The 17,918-nt window shown below is 35.2% G+C and overlaps 2 protein-coding genes across 4 annotated transcripts; one reads left to right on the top strand and one right to left on the bottom strand.

Annotated features, from left to right (window-relative positions):
* The first annotated feature begins 7,550 nt into the window (after positions 1 to 7,550).
* On the top strand, positions 7,551 to 10,248 carry LOC110938699. Its single transcript, XM_022180846.2, has 3 exons — positions 7,551 to 7,705; positions 9,086 to 9,925; positions 10,017 to 10,248. The coding sequence occupies exons 2-3, from the start codon at positions 9,097 to 9,099 to the stop codon at positions 10,100 to 10,102; spliced, it is 915 nt and encodes a 304-aa protein (XP_022036538.1). The 5' UTR covers positions 7,551 to 7,705; positions 9,086 to 9,096; the 3' UTR covers positions 10,103 to 10,248.
* A 657-nt stretch (positions 10,249 to 10,905) lies between these two features.
* LOC110940299 (RNA pseudouridine synthase 6, chloroplastic) lies at positions 10,906 to 15,684 on the bottom strand. Of its 3 annotated transcripts, none has more exons than XM_022181845.2 (9): positions 15,438 to 15,684; positions 14,945 to 15,076; positions 13,658 to 13,912; positions 13,503 to 13,584; positions 13,306 to 13,421; positions 13,161 to 13,215; positions 12,537 to 12,648; positions 12,249 to 12,418; positions 10,906 to 11,510 (listed from the first exon to the last, which is right to left on the bottom strand). In XM_022181845.2, exons 1-9 carry the CDS (start codon positions 15,605 to 15,607, stop codon positions 11,235 to 11,237), a joined length of 1,368 nt encoding a protein of 455 aa, XP_022037537.1. In that variant the 5' UTR covers positions 15,608 to 15,684; the 3' UTR covers positions 10,906 to 11,234. The 3 variants fall into 3 exon arrangements, with proteins under 3 accessions (XP_022037537.1, XP_022037538.1, XP_035836187.1); XM_022181846.2 differs by having other exon boundaries at positions 13,658 to 13,901; positions 15,438 to 15,663; XM_035980294.1 differs by having other exon boundaries at positions 13,658 to 13,901; positions 15,443 to 15,586.
* Positions 15,685 to 17,918: the final 2,234 nt, after the last annotated feature.

Below are 17,918 nucleotides of genomic sequence, written 5' to 3'. Positions count from 1 at the left end.
TTGTTTTAGTACAAATCAGATAAATACAAAATTGTCTCTCAAGTTTTAAAGTCGCTAAGGCACAAGTTCATCCTATGTGTAGCATGCATCAACAATCATCACATAGCAGCACCTGAAACATATGTGAAAATAGGTACGTCAGCATAAAAATGCCTATGAGTAACATAGGATTTGTGAATTAGATTCATGGCTTTGGATAATGTAAAAAAAATTTTAAGTTTTCTAAAATAGCCATGAATCCTTGTAAAAGTTTTGTTTCTAATATGCGTCGTTTTGGAAAAAGGTTTATAGTATATAAAATATACTTAGGTTTTGAGATAAACGGAATAGTAGTATATCTAATAGTTAAGTAGATAGTATATCAAAATATACTTTAGTTTTTGAAATAATAGACTTGGTAGTATATCATAAGTATACTTTGGTTTAAGAATATAAGCATTGGTAGTATATCAAATCAGAAACGGGATTAGGAGAAAACGCTCAAAAGTGTGAGAACGGTGAGAACGCTTCCTGGCCCAACACGTGTCCCGCGGCATAGAGAAGGGTGGAGGGGTTTTTTTGTCTTTTCATTCTTCTTTTATTTTCCCTACGCGGTATAATATTTTATGGCGTCTAAGTTTTTTTTGGCGTTAACTGTGTTTTTTAAACTTTTTGGCGTTGAATTAATTGTTTTTGTGTCACATATATATTTTTTTGGCGTTATAGCGTTTTCTGGTTAATTTTTTGGCGTTTTGTATAATAATTCACTACGAGTCATTAAAATTTGCATAAGATTACAATAAGAGCAATTTTTTTTGGCGTTTAGTGAATTTTTTGGCGTTTAATACCCCTTTTTACAAGGTGCTTTGCCAGCAGCTGTTCTCCCAGTTTTCATACTACTAGCGTTTTGGTATTTGTAGTTTTTGGCGTTTTATATAATAATGTATTTTATTTATAGAGAATTAGATTACAAAACAACATATAACTTGATATCATAACATATATAAAATGAAAACAAAAATAATACAAAATGGTAATCTAATTTTTCTTCCGAATCTTCAATGTCATCAGCCTCTTCCTTCTTGAATTTATTTTGGCGTTTTGAACCTTTTTGAATACTTTAGCTAGATGCCAACTTTCCTTCATAAACCCCGTTTTTTTAAAATAAGCTGCTTAGTGGCAACCTGCTTTTTGGTGTGATATTCTTGTTTGGTGGCATGTCATTAAATATCAACTCTTGCTTGATGCTATTTGTAATAATGGAGTCCAAAATAGCATTTTACACTTGTGTTGATCCCTTTATTCCATTCAAATAATCATCAAGAACAAAACTCACATGATGGCATATCACTGTCATCAGTCTCTTTTTCTTGAATATTTGTCCATCTCATTCAGCAAAATATTATTGAGTTAACCCCCTCAGAAAATGATCCATTTCAGTGAAAGCTTTGCCATCTGTGGCGTTTTAAAGGGAGTGGTTTATAGAGGATATGGCGTTTTTGTGTTTTTCTGGGTGTGATTAATTTCATTGTGTATAGACCCTTCTCTTATAGGAGTTTTTTGGTGCGTAGTTTAGGCTGGACTTTTTATTGTAATAAATGATAGTAATAAAGTAACTGTCTTTTCAGTTACTGTTTTTTGTATTTACTGTGTTGATCAGCTTTTATCAGTTTTATAGGTTATAGACGTCCCATCTTCTAAGTTTGGCGTTTTTTTTAAATGGCCTTATGTAGACCAACATGTCAAAATACAATAACGGATTAAATAAAATATTAAGCAGGAAAAATTCTTTTTGTTATTTTTGGCGTTTTGTTAGGGTTAACCATTTTTTAGTATTATTTTGGCGTTTTGCTAATAAAGATAGAAATATATCCTTTAATTGTCTTAAAAAAAAAGAAGATTACATAGAAGGGAAAAAAATTTGAAAAAAAATTAAAATCCTTCGTCAGAAGGTACTTTATCTGAATAGTATCCATCACTTGTGTCATCTTCTTCCTCCTTGGAGTCTTCATCTTGATCTTCATCCATGTCATCACATTCACCTTTATTAGCTTCTTGTTCCTGAAGATTCTGAAGCATCCACCTGAACATGTCTTGCATTAACTCTAATTTTAAGTCTATTTATGTGTTGGTACAAGTGGCGTTATGCAATTCTTCCATGAAACCCAGTCGCTGCTTTGTCATGATGTTCTCTAGACAGTAGACTTCCTCCTCTCCGGTGTCGTATGTAACTGTCACCATGTGTGTTTCATCATCAAAACGCCATGATGTCATGACAGGGTCTGGCTTCACATTTCCTTTGATTGGTCCAAATTTGTTGGTTAATGCTTTCATAAGCATATGCGTTACATGGCATTCGTTGTCTAGAGCGATGCCAATGGATAAGATTTGCCTCTGTATCTCTTCTTCCATGTTCAGAATTGGCTTGACCATCTTAACATACACCCTCCTTCTGTTGTCAAAATGGAGGACGTATCGCCTTATTCCCAGAGTGTATCTCCACGAAACGATTGTTGCCATTTTTGGCGTTTTGTTTAAATTGGCGTTTTTGGTTAAAGATGTTTTTTTTTTTTTTTTTTTTGCAGAAAATGGATAGATTGAAGTGATTATGGAAGCTATGTTTTTACGTTTGTTTATATAATGATGCTTTTAGCGCGTAATTTAGGAGGGAATTTCTTCTAATAAATGTTAATAACTGAAATTCGGTTATTTGTGTTGTTTCATCTTCCTGTAATATTCAACGCGTTTTATTTTTAATTTTTGGCGTTATGTTTTTAATGGCGTTTTATTTTTTGTATGGCGTTTTATCATTTGACGGTGTTTTAAATATGAGCGGTAAAAGACCCTTTTACCCTTAATGAAGCGTGTCCCACATAATCATATTGATGTTATTTACGAAAACGCCACCGCGCAATCTAGTCCATGGATTGTTTTGATCGGACGATCCATAAGCGTTCTCACCGTTCTCACACTTTTCACCGTTTTCTCTAAATCCTGACCCTATCAAATCATACTTTAGTTTATGAAATAGCAAAGTCGGTAGTATATCAAACTATACTTTAGTTAAACAATATCACGTTGGTAGTATGTCGAAACATACCTAAATCGTGGTTTGGTAATATATCAAACTATATTTTAGTAAACAATAGCATATCAAATTATGCTTTAGCAAACAATATCACGTTGGTAGTATATCGAAATATACCATATATCGCGACTTGGTAATACATTCAAACCTTAGTGCATCAAACTACACTTTACAGACTATAGAAATACCACAAAGGCAAATTATATTTGATTAAAACTTGGTTCTGACATTCCATACAACAGGAATGGGGTGTCTAGTCCTATAGCGCTAAATCGTACTACCAACTGGCTTGATCATTGTTAATGAATGTATAAATAACAGTATAAATGAACAAATAGTTCTAACAAACTTTGGAAATCAGTGTTTAAATCATGGATAATAGTTCAATTCGTCAAAAGATAGTACTATGCATGTGTATCATATAGTCGAAATCATGAAAATAACATATCGGCACATATGTATCACCCCAAAATATTTAAAAACAGTAAAAGAGGGGACTATGTACTCACTTGAGATTGTAAGTATCCTTGATTAAGTGTCTTAACAAAGCTCGGAAATCAAGGAATCAAGTGGCACCTAGTATGGAATCACTATATTAAACAATCAGTATCTAAATCGGAAGATCGGGTAGAATGAGGTCTCGTAAACCAAATGAGTATTGGAACTCATGTGATATGGTTTAACAAAGCCTACATTCTAAATCGGAACCTATCGTAAGTGCTTACGACCCGTTACGACCCATTAAGGTAGCTTACGCTACTTTAACGCGTCATTCGCGCGAATGCGCGTTCGAGATGCCTAACTAGTCCTATGACAAATATTATATGCCCTACCATGTTTAAATATGTTTCATAATCAGTTTAAGTGACAAAAGTTAGGTTGCATATGCTTAAAATCCAATTATGCATGAAAAGGGCATTTTGGTCATTTACCTAAGGCATATAAACTACATATCATACAACTAATTAAACTAAGTGACCATAAGGTATAACCTCGGAAGGTTATTCCCTATACAACTATGGTCACTAAATGTGCTTGTTCGGATCCTAACGATCGACCAAACGAGTCGGGTTCGAAAGTCTAAGCGGTTGTCAAGACCGCTTAACTTACAACCCTATATAAGCACTAAACTAAAGTGACGAGTTAAACATGTTAAAACATGTTTAACTAAGTTAGAAAACAGGTTTGATATCAAAACAAAGTGTTTTGATACCCGAAAATAGCTTCGCTGCAAAATACGTATAAATACGCATTTTGACCGAAACTTTGACTCGTCACTTCGACTAATCGACGTGGTAATCAGTAGGTATAGTCACAAGGGACTATAACCATTGTGATTACGCTCACGTTACAAAGTTCAAACGAACTTTGTGTTGACCATAACCTGGTCAAAGCAGAAAGTCAAACACTGTTTGACTTTCATGCTTGAAAAGCATAAAAAGCATGAAAGAAGCTTACAAAAGGTCCAAGCAATGAAGATTTGAACTCAAAATACTCAGTATGAAGCTTCACTAGTGAGAGCTTCAACTTAGAGCAGAATTAAGATCAAATTGTGAGGAATGAAGTGAAGAACCCACTTCTATTTATAGTAAGCTTGGATTCTTAGGATCTTGACAAGTGTTTTTGCAAGAATCAAGGTTTAATCTTAACCATACACTTGTGGAACATGGTTTAGTATACAATGGGAGCTCTAAAACAAGTTCATAGTATTGAAAAAGTTGCATAAAAGACCCTGAAATTCAAGCTGGTTGCTGAAAATGGAGTTTTTGTCAAAAGTAGGCCGTCGCGTGCTGCCACGCCACCACCCTTTTGTTGTGGCACGACGCCACCACCTCCCAGATACAGAAACCTTCAAAAATTGGCAGAAATGGTCCCTGCAGCATGTTTAAGCCATTTTCGACGCGTTTAAACCCCGTTAACCCATTTTCAAGGCTCTACAAGGATGTTAAAGCATAGGGGACTTGAAACATGCTTGAAAATATCTCGGATGTCGGTTCGTTTGGTCGTACGATCACGTTTTTCGGTTAATTACGACGGAAGTCGTAACGAACGCGAAATCGATCCAAATTACGCGACGAATGGTATTTTTGCATTCCAATCACTAAAATAAAATATTTTAGTGATTACAAAAACTTTTGGATGTCCGGATAGGTTCAGAACGTAAGATATGCGCGAAAATGCAAACTTGTGCACTTTTTGACGCTTTTAGTCCCTATTGATCAAATAAGCATATTTTCGCATAACGAACCCCTCAAAGCCTATTTCTAAGCTATGTAAAGGACATTTAGGGTATGTTTAGCTTATGATCAAGTTCCAGAATGTTCGTTACTATACAAATCGGCATAGTTTAACAGTTTGTCGAAATTAGTCCCTGCGATCGAATAAACTTTTTTCGACACACCAAACCCTCCAAAACTTATTTCTATGTTATGTAAAGGTTATTTAAGGTATGTTAAGCCTATGTCACTATTCCGGAGTGTTTGTCGCGTTAAACTGATTATGTTTACGCATCAGTTTGCGTATAGCTTTCTAGAAAGCGATTTAAATCTTGAAATTGAACTAGGATTGATATGTGCAAAAGTCACATAGAATTGTACAAAATCCTAGAACGAAATACAAGATTTCATTGGATTTGCATTTGTATGATGGTCGTAGAGGCACAAGTGTCACAAGAATACCCAAAAGTTACAAATGACAAAAACCTACTCTCCTATTTATAGGCATTGCACATCCGGATGAACTTAGGTAGCGGATGGCCTCATCCGGGCGGATGGACCTCATCTGGACAAATGGGCTTTCGGATGGACAACAACTGACTACATTCGTTCGGATGGACTTATGTGTCCATCCGTCCGAATGAACTTCTTCACACATTGTTTTTGCCTTTTGCTCTGTTCAGCACTAGTCTTGTATCATCTGATCGAGCTACGATATATGATTGGCGCAAGCAATAGACATACGCATTCACACCTACAGCTGCTACTCACCTACCCCTGCCACCGCCACCCTCCTTCTTCGCAGCCTCCCACCATCACTACCGCCGCCCACCACCGTCGTCGCCACCCATCTCCGTCGCTACCTATCACCACCGCCACCTATCACCACCTACCATCATCTCCACCGACCAATACCAATTTTATTCCTTCGTATTTTCTTGCCTACAACACAACACCAAGTAATGATTCATTGCATTCACACATGGTAACCAAACAAGACATAAAGTGGTAATGATCTATTCCATTACCTCATATATTCTATTATCTTATTCCTTCCATTACCCCGTCCATTTCATTCACTCATCTATTCCATTATCACATACCAAACATACCCAAAGTTATAAGAAAATAATATTAACTAAAAGTTTTGATATCCACAATAAATAATATTAATAACATTAATTATATTTTTACATATATATATATACTCTATAATAAAAGAAACCAATGGAGGAACACTTGTCATTATTCTAGACCATCCTTAATTATAGATAATTATTATTTAATTAAATTATTAAATATTAACTAAATTTATATAAATCTTATCAACTCTAAATTATTGGGATAAACTTAACTTCAAATCGTAAAGTCTTATCTAAATTAAAAAGCATTGTTTCACTTAGGAGTAGATAAACATGGAATGGATGGGCACTTGTCATTATTCTAGACCATCCTTCATCCTTAATTGTAGAAAATTATTATTTAATTTAAATTATTAAATATTAACTAAGAGCATTCTCATTCAATCCATCAAATTATACATACATTCCACTAAAAAACAACTCCTATATCAATATATTTTCACTAAAAACAAATACTTTTTCTCTCTCTTTTTCAATTAAATAATATTATCATTACATTTTTCTCTCTCCTTCACTCACAACCACTTTCAATATATATATTAAAAAATTATATTGGGTGAACAGTGTCCCCCAAATATACAGATGAACAGTAACATTTTCTCTCTCCTCCACTCACAACCATTTTTTATACCCTTTATAATATAAAAATACTCCTCACATATTTTGATGGTTTGGATGAGAATGCTCTAAACTAATATAAATCTTATCAACTCTAAATTATTGGCATAAACTTAACTTCGAATCACGGAGTTTTTTTAAAATGTAACTTTTTGTATTATTTATCATATAAAATTACATTTCTTCCACCCGTGAATACACAGAGTTTTTTTAAAATATAATTTTTTTATTGTTTGGTATATAAAATTACATTTATTTAACTTGCACAATAAACGAGGTTCTTAAAGATATAACTTTTAATTATTTTATATATAAAATTATATTTACTCAACACGGGTAATAAATGAGGTTTTTAAAAATATATTATTTTTTTTATTTAGTATATAAAATTAAATTTATTCAACCTGTATAATACACGGTTATAACCTAGTTTCTATTATTAAATATTCCATTTTCAATTTTTACCATCCTAAATATCAGTTACGCTTGTTCAGTTTTTTCCTCTTCGTAATCAAAGAAACCAAAATGAGATCCATATCATTTAACCTAATTATCACTTTTTATATATACCCTCATAAATCAAATCACACCAATTTGTGCATCAAACAATTTACTATTTTTCAGATCGTATGCGACACCGTCAAAACATTAAAAATTCTCAAGTAAGTTCCTCAAATCTTTTTTTGTTTTTTGTTGATTTCGTAATCGTTAAATGTAATCAAAACGATTGTTTTATTTATTATATATGGATCAGATTTACATATTATTGATCATGTTTGAATCGGTTATTATTGTATGATTTACGTATATGATATGTTTTTGCATGCGGGAATTTTAGGGTTTCGTTTTTGATCGAGGGAATAATTTTTAGTTTTTTTTTTTTTAATATCATTTTATGTTATTTTAATTATAAATTACGTATCTTAATTTATAATTGATAAATAGAATTTAAATTTCTAGAAATTCTTTGATGTTATAAATCAATCCCAATATATGATGGATGAACGTGTACAGTTGATGGTCATGAGTTAACTCGGGGAGTTGGGAAATATATGGTTCCGAGTCAAGATGATCGAGTTACTGTAATTGAAAAGTTAATAATTTTCTACGATGAACAAAACTCAAACTCAACTCAGTTAAATTTAAAAGGGAGTTTTTGTTTCAAGTTGTATGTCTAAATTTCAAGTTAGGCTATTGTTTATACTTATAATTATAGAAAAAGTATATCCCTTAACGTAAGCGATGGCAAAATCGCTTACCAAAAAATGAAAATCACATGTTTCAAAAAACCTGCAAATTGCCTGTACATAAAGAAAAAAGGAAATTGCATGTTTGAAAATAACCCAAAATCGCACGTACAAGAAAAAATTGAAATCGCATGTGAAAAAGAAAAAGGGAAATCGCATGTTATAAACCAAATTTCGCATGTTGATACTGAATCTCGTATGCAGAGTATGTTAAGGCATTTTGTACAATAACCGGCCTCTATAATTTTATATGTTTAATATGATATAAATATTTTAGCTCAACATATGTAAAACAGTATTTATATGTAATTATATTATATAAAAATATATTAATATGAATAATATTATAATTATGATTTATAATTATATAAATAACAGGCTCCTTTAGCTCATGTACCTAATCGGTGTTTGAAGCTTGGCTCAAGCTCGTTTATTAACTGAAACTCGATGTATCAAGTAGTGGTTCAACCTACTTTACTATTTGAAACTCGTTGTATGTAGCTTGGGCTCAAGCGCGTTTAAGCTAAGATCAGTTCAAGCTTTTAACAAGTCGATCTCGAGTAATCCATTATGGCTCTCCTCATTTACTTCCCCTTATGGCCAAATTAATATTTTTAGATATAAATAGTTTTTGGGAGAATCATTCTTTTTTGCAGTGTAGAAAACAATAACATAATGTTTCCTTTGATTTTTTTTTTCTTTTTTTTTTTTTTTTTGAACTTTGATAGTGTATGCCCTGATAAAGAATGTTTGTTTGACATATGTTGACTTTTTTTTGGTTTTATAAAAAAAAAGAGGTTTGCAGAATGAATCAACAGAACATATCAAAGACACCAGATCTCCTAGTGAAGCGTAAGCGCGGTCGTCCACGCAAGGATGAGAGCATAGCGAGAAACGTAAAACAACATACTCAACCACCTCTAGCTATGGCGGCACCACAACCGCCACCACAAGTAGCCACTATCTTTCCCGCTAGCAACAATGCGAGTAAGGTTGACCCTAACATGGTAGGACAAGTTGTTACATGTGTGATTGATGGTATCTTTGACAACGGGTACCTCCTATCCGCCTGCGTGGGTCCCAATAACACGGTCCTTCGTGGCATTGTGTTCCAACAAGGTCACGTTGCTCCCGTTACGCCTGCGAATGACGTGGCGCCACACGTTGAAATGTGCACAAGAGGTGAATTTCCAATCCCGCCCTCGAATCCAGGAACCTCGATACAAATTTCTACTCCTGAATTACCAAAACAGCCTGCACAGCCCGTGGCAATGCAAAATTACCAAAATACCCCTGTTATGGTGACAGGAGGAAGTAGCAGTTCACTACAACAGGAAAGTTTAACGATGATCCAGCAAAACAATCTAATGGATGTTTTTGAGATGTCTAAAACGGTTGAAGGGTCGCAAGCTTGTGATCAAAGGGCTAGGAACGAGCATGTGGTATCTGATCCAACGGCTGAGAATTTCCCTGAAAGAGAGACTGTTGTCCCCAAGGCTACTGAGCTCGAACCAGTGGTCAACGAGCAGCCCGAAGGTGAAAAGCCCGAGGTTATAACTCCTGTAGAAACCGTTGTGGAGAATCAACCATCAATGGCAAATGACGGGCTGCAGCAAGAAAGTCAAGCGCAAACAGGTATGGAACAGACTAAATGGGAGTGTTTGGATGTTGGTTTTGAAAGTGATTATATTATGGTTACAAAGTTTTCATGTAACGTATTTTGCAGGCGAAATGAGCGGCATTGATGCAAATCAAGTGCAGAATCGAGAAATAGGTGTGGATCTTTCTCTGAGCAACTTTCCTGAAATCTGAATCGAGTGAGCAGCATCAAGAACAGTCTTTTTTTTATCTTTGTTTTGACCAAATTTTGTTAATTGCTTTCGACGTTCTTACAATCGAGTTTATGCGCATGAATATTGTTAATGTCAGTTTTTAATGAGTTTTTTTGGTATGTGCTCTTTTTTTTTTTTTTTCAAATTTGGTTAACCCCTCGTTTGCACCCCCTTAGAAAATAATTCATGGGCCCGCCACTGGCTCTTTTTGGCCACAAGGTATCTATCTTTTTCGTCCCACAACTCTCATCGCATCATCCGTACATCAGAATTTTTTCATACCATCTATTCCATCCCAGAAGGGGGGATTTCATCTTTCATCACAACCAATTTATTATAAAAATTAAACAAAAAAGAAATGGTGTTGCATGCGGTACCAAGCCACCAGGTTACCAAACCGTTCGGCACCAAATGTGAATTTGGGACCATACTGTTCCGCCTTACTACGTATGGCTCATCGCATGGTTTGTTTGTGTTTTATAGGGAGGTGACCAGTTCTCTATAAGAGTCGATTCGGGTTTATATAAAAGGATTATACAGGTAAAATTTTAAAAAGGTTTATTCAAATGGAAATGTCTAAATTCAAATGACTTGCATCAAAAATATGCATCCAAGCTCTTGAGTTGCTATATTAAGTATTTAGATTATAGAAGTAATAACATAGCTATTATTGTTATATTTAAAGAACTAAAAAAAAGAATAAAAATCATATCTGGAAGACTGGAACAGGTTGAAAGTCGTTTAAAGAACTAAAAAAAAGAATAAAAGTCAAATGAATTCAACTGCATAGAACATCCACAATAGCTTTATTATAATAATGTAATGTTGCAATGATATTTAGAATAACAATTATCTATAAAAGTAAACCGTAAAGGATAAAAAAGCTTTTACAAGTCCGTCCAAGTGACCCGGCCCGTTTGACCCCGCCAAACAATAATCCGCTCTATGTGTCAAATCGAAACACATCGTTTGGCAACTTACCATGCTCTCTGAAACTCTTCGACACCACTTTTTTTTTCCAACAGGCAGTGCAGCGATTGTGTAAAAGTACGGTTTTGCCCTTCCCTTGGCCGAAGTAGTTCACATACGACAGAAACGAACTTCTTTAGTTTCTACTGGGCCCACCAAGGAGGTCCAGCCTCATAGAAATGGTCACCTTCATCCCATGAAATCTGACAAGCTTGCAGGGCAATAGCCAGCCTAGGTTCCTTCCCATGTTTTGCAGCCCATTCTTCAGCAGCCAATTCTCTCTCTGCCTCACTTTCAAATTGCTTACCGTACTTCCCAAACGGGTTTAGCCCCGAACTGGCTAACTCTGCCATTACAGCCGGCATATACATCGAATCACCCACTATTGGTGCACCACACCCTGCCAGTTGAGCTCGTATCTGTACCACACAAATATTGTAATAAATATAAAGAAAAAGCATATGACAGAATGATGCACAGCATACTTCATTTAGAAAACTGCGGGTGTAAAGGAGCCAAGCTCAAGCTCTACTCAGGCAAAACTTGTTTATTATTTATTAAATATTCAATTATTTTATTTATATACATATATGATTATTTGTATATAGATTTTTAATTACACGATGTTAGCGACTAAGGACCACCCGTGTTACAATTTACAGCCATCAAACCAAATGTGCAATTATTAAAAGTTGAGGACCAAGTGTACAAAATCTGCAAACCACAGGGACCAACCAGACATTTAACTCAAATAAAATATATATTATTAACTTATTTTTATCAAAAATTTATATATAATAATATTTGTTATGTATTTAGTATTTCTTATATAAAACAAAAATTATTATGTTGATATGAGTAATAGGCTCATTTAGGCTCGATATGTGAAGCTTGGGCTCCAACTCGTTTATTATATGAGCTCTAGTTTAGACTTGGACTCGAGCTTATTTATTAAATGAGCTCAAACCAGGCTTAAGCACGGCTCGCCAGCTCATTTTAAGCTTTTAGTGCTAGCCAGTCTCGAGTAGCTCACAAGCGGCTCGGCTAGGCTCGTTTACACCCCTATAGCAAATTTTCTATGACTAAATCACTAAACAATAATAATAAAGAGTATAAGCATCAGAAATAGGGTAAAAGGCCCTGAGATGTATCATTACCTGGTGGGTACGTCCGGTCAACAGGTTGACTTTGCACTCATATGCAAATTCTTTATTAGGCCAATCAATATTCTCGATTCCATATTTCTCTTCAACTAAAGCCTCTGGCCACGGAACTCTCCTGCATTCTAGGACTTCAAGTTGACACACGTTCCATCCCTTAATAAAGTCTGCATGTTCAAAAGAAACGTGAACGTGTTAAGGTATGAAAAACTCATGGGCCCCACCAATACCCTGCTAGAGAGAATTCAGACGCTTAGAAAAGGTATGAAGTTTTTGTAGATGTACGTTCGGATATAATTTTAGGGGACTTTCTAAATGGCCGCATGTAATGAGTCATGACTCCGCATGGCACATACGCAGCAGCAAGTGCAAGATAAAGCTTCTTCACTTGTTTCTCCTGATATAAGTCGGATACTTAGAAGTGTAAACGAATTTAAAAACAAGTATAACTAGGGTTGTAAACGAACCGAATGTTCGGTGAACAGTTCATGAACCATATGGCGGGAAGTTCGTTTATGTTCGTTCGTTTAATAAATGAACGAACATGAACAAGAAATTTCGTTCGATAAGTTAAACAAAGGAATATGTTCCATGAACGTTCGGTAATGTGTTCATTCATTTAAAGGTTTTTTTAATGTTGTATTTTTATTTTATTGGCTCTAGTTTTTAAAATTTATGCTCATGAACGTCTATTTGTGTTCGTTTATGTTCGGTAAGTGTTCATGAACATGAACATGTTCATTTCCTTATTGAACGGACACGGACACGAAATCTCGTTCGGTAAGCGTTCGTGAACCGTTCATCAACATGTTCATTCCTTAATGAACGAACAGGAACAAGAACTTGTTCGTGTCCGTTCGGTTCGTTTACAGCCCTGTATAACCAACAAACAGTAACAGAGACTGGTACCCTGATCTTTCTATGAAAAACCGAACAGTAATCCTTAGTTCTAGCTAGCACAACACTACAAAACAAACATTATGAAGTTTAGTCATTAACAAAAACGCTAACAAAGAGACTGATCAAATTTGAACTTGAGATAGTAGTACAGTACCAGCCTTCGGTGCAATTATCGATCTGATGAGTCGTCCTTAACGGAGTGGTTAATTCCAACGCACGGGTGGCGAAAGTTACACAAGTTTCTTCAATGTTGTCTGTAGTTCCACCTACCTAAGAAAAAGGGAAGTGAGTGACACAATAAAGAAACAAAAACCCATTTCGACCCGTTACACGACCGTATGATTTACATACCGAGGTGCCAGCAGGCTTGTTGAGAACAACGTAGGACTCTGTCACAGCAATTATTCTGGATTTCCAGTCAACTTCATAGCATCTGGTGAAGAATGAATGCATTAATATAATCATGAGTCGATATATGCATCACTTGTTTGTACATTATGCAGTACCTTGGAAACCGTTTTGGGCGCACATGAACCCTCACATACGTTCCTGCTTCAACCAACTGATCAGGTTGGGTAACCCTGAATGTGTTTTGTGCCTCTCTTACGGTTTTTCCTTTGATTGAAGGTCTCTTTCTTAGGACCGATGGTTTAGTAAATTCTTTGTATAACTTGATTTCCTCTGAGGTGGCAGTTAACGGAGGCTTTGGGCATACAAGTGCATAGTGAACCGCTCCAAAATGAATAAGATCTGCAACATACCTTCAAATTTCAACCGTATTAATCACATAATAGACCATTGTTTGAAAGACTAAGTTGTGTTTTATATAACCATTTCTATACAATGCATATTACCTTCTTCAAGTACTTTACCTTGTGTACAAAAGAACTTGACATCGTCTTTTAATGTTCAAGTTCAACCATTAAATGAGTTTTTAGTACATGGGAACTTTTATTCTTTACCAAACGTAATCCTTTATAGTTTCATTTCTAGTGTAATGTCTTAAATCACAAACTAGTTATAAAAATTAAACACCAAGTTCTTTAGCTAAAACAAATTTCGATAGCAAATTCAATCAAGTTAAGCCATGTCAACCTTCAAGGGTTGGTGTAGCGGTAGGAACTGATTCCCCTCTGGCAGAGGTCTTAGGTTCCAATCTAGCATACACGCGTTCCCATGGTTTAAAAAAAAAAAAAACGGTTGAGGCGGTAAGAAAACGTGTCTAAGGCGGCGCCTCATGGAGTTATGTTTGTACGTACGCCTCTGAGGGCCGGCCGAGGCGGTAAGAAAATGTGCGCCTCATGGGGTTATGTGTGTTTTTGACGTTTTAGACTTTTTGTGTCCATTATTATATTTTTGATGTGTGCTTTTGATGTTTTAGACTTTCTGTGTCAATTATTTTCTTTTTTATAAGATATATAACTTTTATATTTGTTTTTTAATTCCGCCTCGAGGCTTACCCCTCATGAGGCGAAGAGAAAACGCCTCGACGCTCGATTCCGTTGTTTTAAACCTTGGGCCTTCCTGCCTTCATCCCTTGAAGGCCACTTACCTAGGGTAAATTGTGCTTTACACGGTCCCATTGATTAGCACGTTATTGCTATTTGGTAGCGTCCGTGGGTTTTCCCCAGCAGATATTGGTGGGGCCCGCTTGTTTTAAAAAGCGCAAAAGCACACCACTTTTCGTACTTGAGGCACAATTTAGTTAAAGATATTTTCTTATATATTTGCAAGTACCCTAAAAGGCCTTATCACAACAACGTTATATAAGGTAAAAGAACATATGAACTCACAAAGGTGGAAGATCCAAAGCTTTGGCAATGAAGTCAAGAACAGGTCCTTCTTCTCTAACAACCAAGTGTTCAATGTTCCTCGGTAGAACATTCTCAGAAGGGCACGGAAGCAACCGACCATATTCCTCATGCCTATAAAAAACATGTGTCAAATGTCAATTACCAATTAACAAGCATCGAAACATTCTTCACAGGAATAAAAACACAATTTAACATTACAATTGAACAGCTTGTGAGAAAACAGAAACCTAATTTCGAGTCTAACAAAAACACATTTAACAGTAGAATCACAGATTGTGAGAAAACATAAACCTAACATTTAGTCTAATAAAAGCACAATTCAACAGTACAATAATAGGTTATGAGAAAATAAAACCCTAAGTTTGAGTCTAATTTCTACAAGTTAACATTTGAAGCTATAGCAAGTAGAAGAAAGATGTTTATGTGTTGTATGAGGGTTTTGAGGGCATTAAAAAGGGAGTAGATAGAGTACCGTACAGAATTGAGAGTAGACATAGATTGACAAGCGGATGCGACGGCTGTGTGGCGGTGGCGGTGGCGGTGACGGTGACGGTGGTTAGCGGCGGTTAAAGCTCGTTGTAGTGCGACAGGGGCGATAATGAAGTTTCGGATTTTGGGAAGCCATTGGAGTGATGAAGCCATAGCTAACTACTGAAGGTAGTTGAATTGTTTTTGTTTGAAACCGATTTATAACCCAAAACAGCAAAATTACACGTTTTGAAACCTGTAAAGTGAAATGACTTGTGGCTCGTAATTTGGGATTATCTTAAAAGGAACTTTAAGTGAAATCAATCATTCAATCTGTGTCGATTTGGCTCGAACCAATTAGCTCGTACACATTTTCAAGTCGAGTTCGGGTCACATTAGTTCGCGTAAATTGGAGATACAAGAAAATCCAACTAATAGAGTCAATACGAAGAACTCTCTAGTCAATGAGACTACGAGTGATTCTAATCTATCATGAGTGCCTTTAATTATTATTATTTTTAGTTTTGCTCTAGTTCCAAAGTGTTCATCTGCGACTCTGCAACTACCCACACACCTAGCTACGTCGACGAGTCGATGAGACTCCTCTTGGCGTCTTTGCTATAGTGATTTAAAACCTAAAATCGCATATCTTATAAACCTATAAAGGGGTGAATGTGTTCGTTTTTATTTAAGTTTTGATGAAGTTTTATAACAACTCAATAAATATTAACTAGTAATGTAAATAAGAGATGTAAATATGTCGCCACACAAAGACGGTGATGTGGTTCGGGTGGATTTTAACAAACCCATCGTACATCCACTTCTAGACCTTCGTAGATCACCTTGACATAGCCCTTGTTGCACAAAGGAAGGGATTACCATTAATCTTCTCGCTATTAAGAAAGTGGCAACCTTTATAGAAAATATTACAAATTGAGAGTATTAAAAACTCTTGGGAAAACAATGGTTTAAATTGATATTCATGAAACTTAATTTTATTAACATTAAAAATAAGTAACATTTGGTATGAATTGCTTAATAGAAGATAATCATATATGCACATACAAGTCCTTATACACTCAACTCATTAAGTATACTTGTTTATCTAAGATCAAGTCACTAGGTATACAAAATACTACAAGATTATGTCATCATGTTATCAATAATGCCAAGACATCGATATGTGGAATTCAATGGGAAATTGATACATGCCATCATTGAAGATCAATATTTGGTTTGAATCATTAAAGTATTATATGGAGAATCAATGCAAGAACCCAACACAAATTTGTTAATCGAAGATCAGGGCTCCATTTGAACAATCAAAGTATAATGTGGGGAATTAACAGAAAAGCAATATATGCTACATTGATGAAACAACAACTAGGCTTCGACATGAAGATTGAAAATGAGTCGGTATGAAGACTGAAAATATGTCAACAAGAACCCAACACAAGCAATCAACACAACGAATGACAAACATAATATGATATGGAACGAGAATGATCTAGAACGTTTTCTAAACTAGACCAAAGAATTATAAAAATAATTTTTTTATAAAACAAAAGTCATTTTCTAAAATCGTTTTATGAAACCTAGCCACGTTTTCATATGATGATCAAACCAAGCAATTAGAACGAAAGTGTTATGTGTTCTATTAGGGTTTGAAGGGGGAAAGAGGGTGGCGTGAATGTTGTACAAAATTGAGGGTATACACAGTTTGAGGGTTGGTGAATTATAGGTGCTGATTGTGTTTAATTCATGTTTGTATAATCAATTATGTGTTGATTGTGTGGTGGTTATTGATTATAGGTAGTATAGGGGATTGCACGTAGAAGATCAAACAAGAATGCACAAAGAAATCTCGTCCGCTAAAGGAAAATGATCAAATATCATGTGAGACGTTTCAGCTGGGCCTTCAACGAAATGTTTGGGCGTTCAACATCAACATCGGCATTCCAAACACCCATTTTGGCGTTATGAATGCGGGGTCAGATTCAGTTTGTGATTCCTAATTAACCTAAGGTAAAAAAAAGGTTAAAGCTAGGGTTTTGCATTTAACACATCTTGGAGGCTAAGGATTAAGGAATGAACCAAGGGAATTTTTTTGGTGATCTTGGAGCTTGAATTCACCAAATTTAACTCGCATCAATTCTCAATTATAACAAGATGCAAGAAATCAACAACACCATGAGTGGCTGATACACGTATGATTGAACTCTGGTGTAGTGTTTGTATTAGAAATTTGTATTCAAACTTGTTTTTTTTTTTTTTTTGAACATAAATTAATTGTATTGCTTCAATTTTTTGATGATTACCATTGATTTCGTGTGTTTGACCAATTGAGTTTTCAAAAAGACAATTAATCAACTTTGCAACGTAATATGTCAGTTATTGGTTTTTATAATCAATAACAATCACGAGACTTTGTAAAACTAGGGGATTAGATTGGTAATTGTTTAGACAACATCATAGCTCAAATCTT

Source organism: Helianthus annuus, chromosome 11 (assembly GCF_002127325.2).
Source record: "Helianthus annuus cultivar XRQ/B chromosome 11, HanXRQr2.0-SUNRISE, whole genome shotgun sequence".
NCBI lineage: Eukaryota > Viridiplantae > Streptophyta > Magnoliopsida > Asterales > Asteraceae > Helianthus > Helianthus annuus.
Note: the sequence above shows the minus strand (reverse complement) of the source record. Positions and strands in the feature narration are given on the sequence as shown.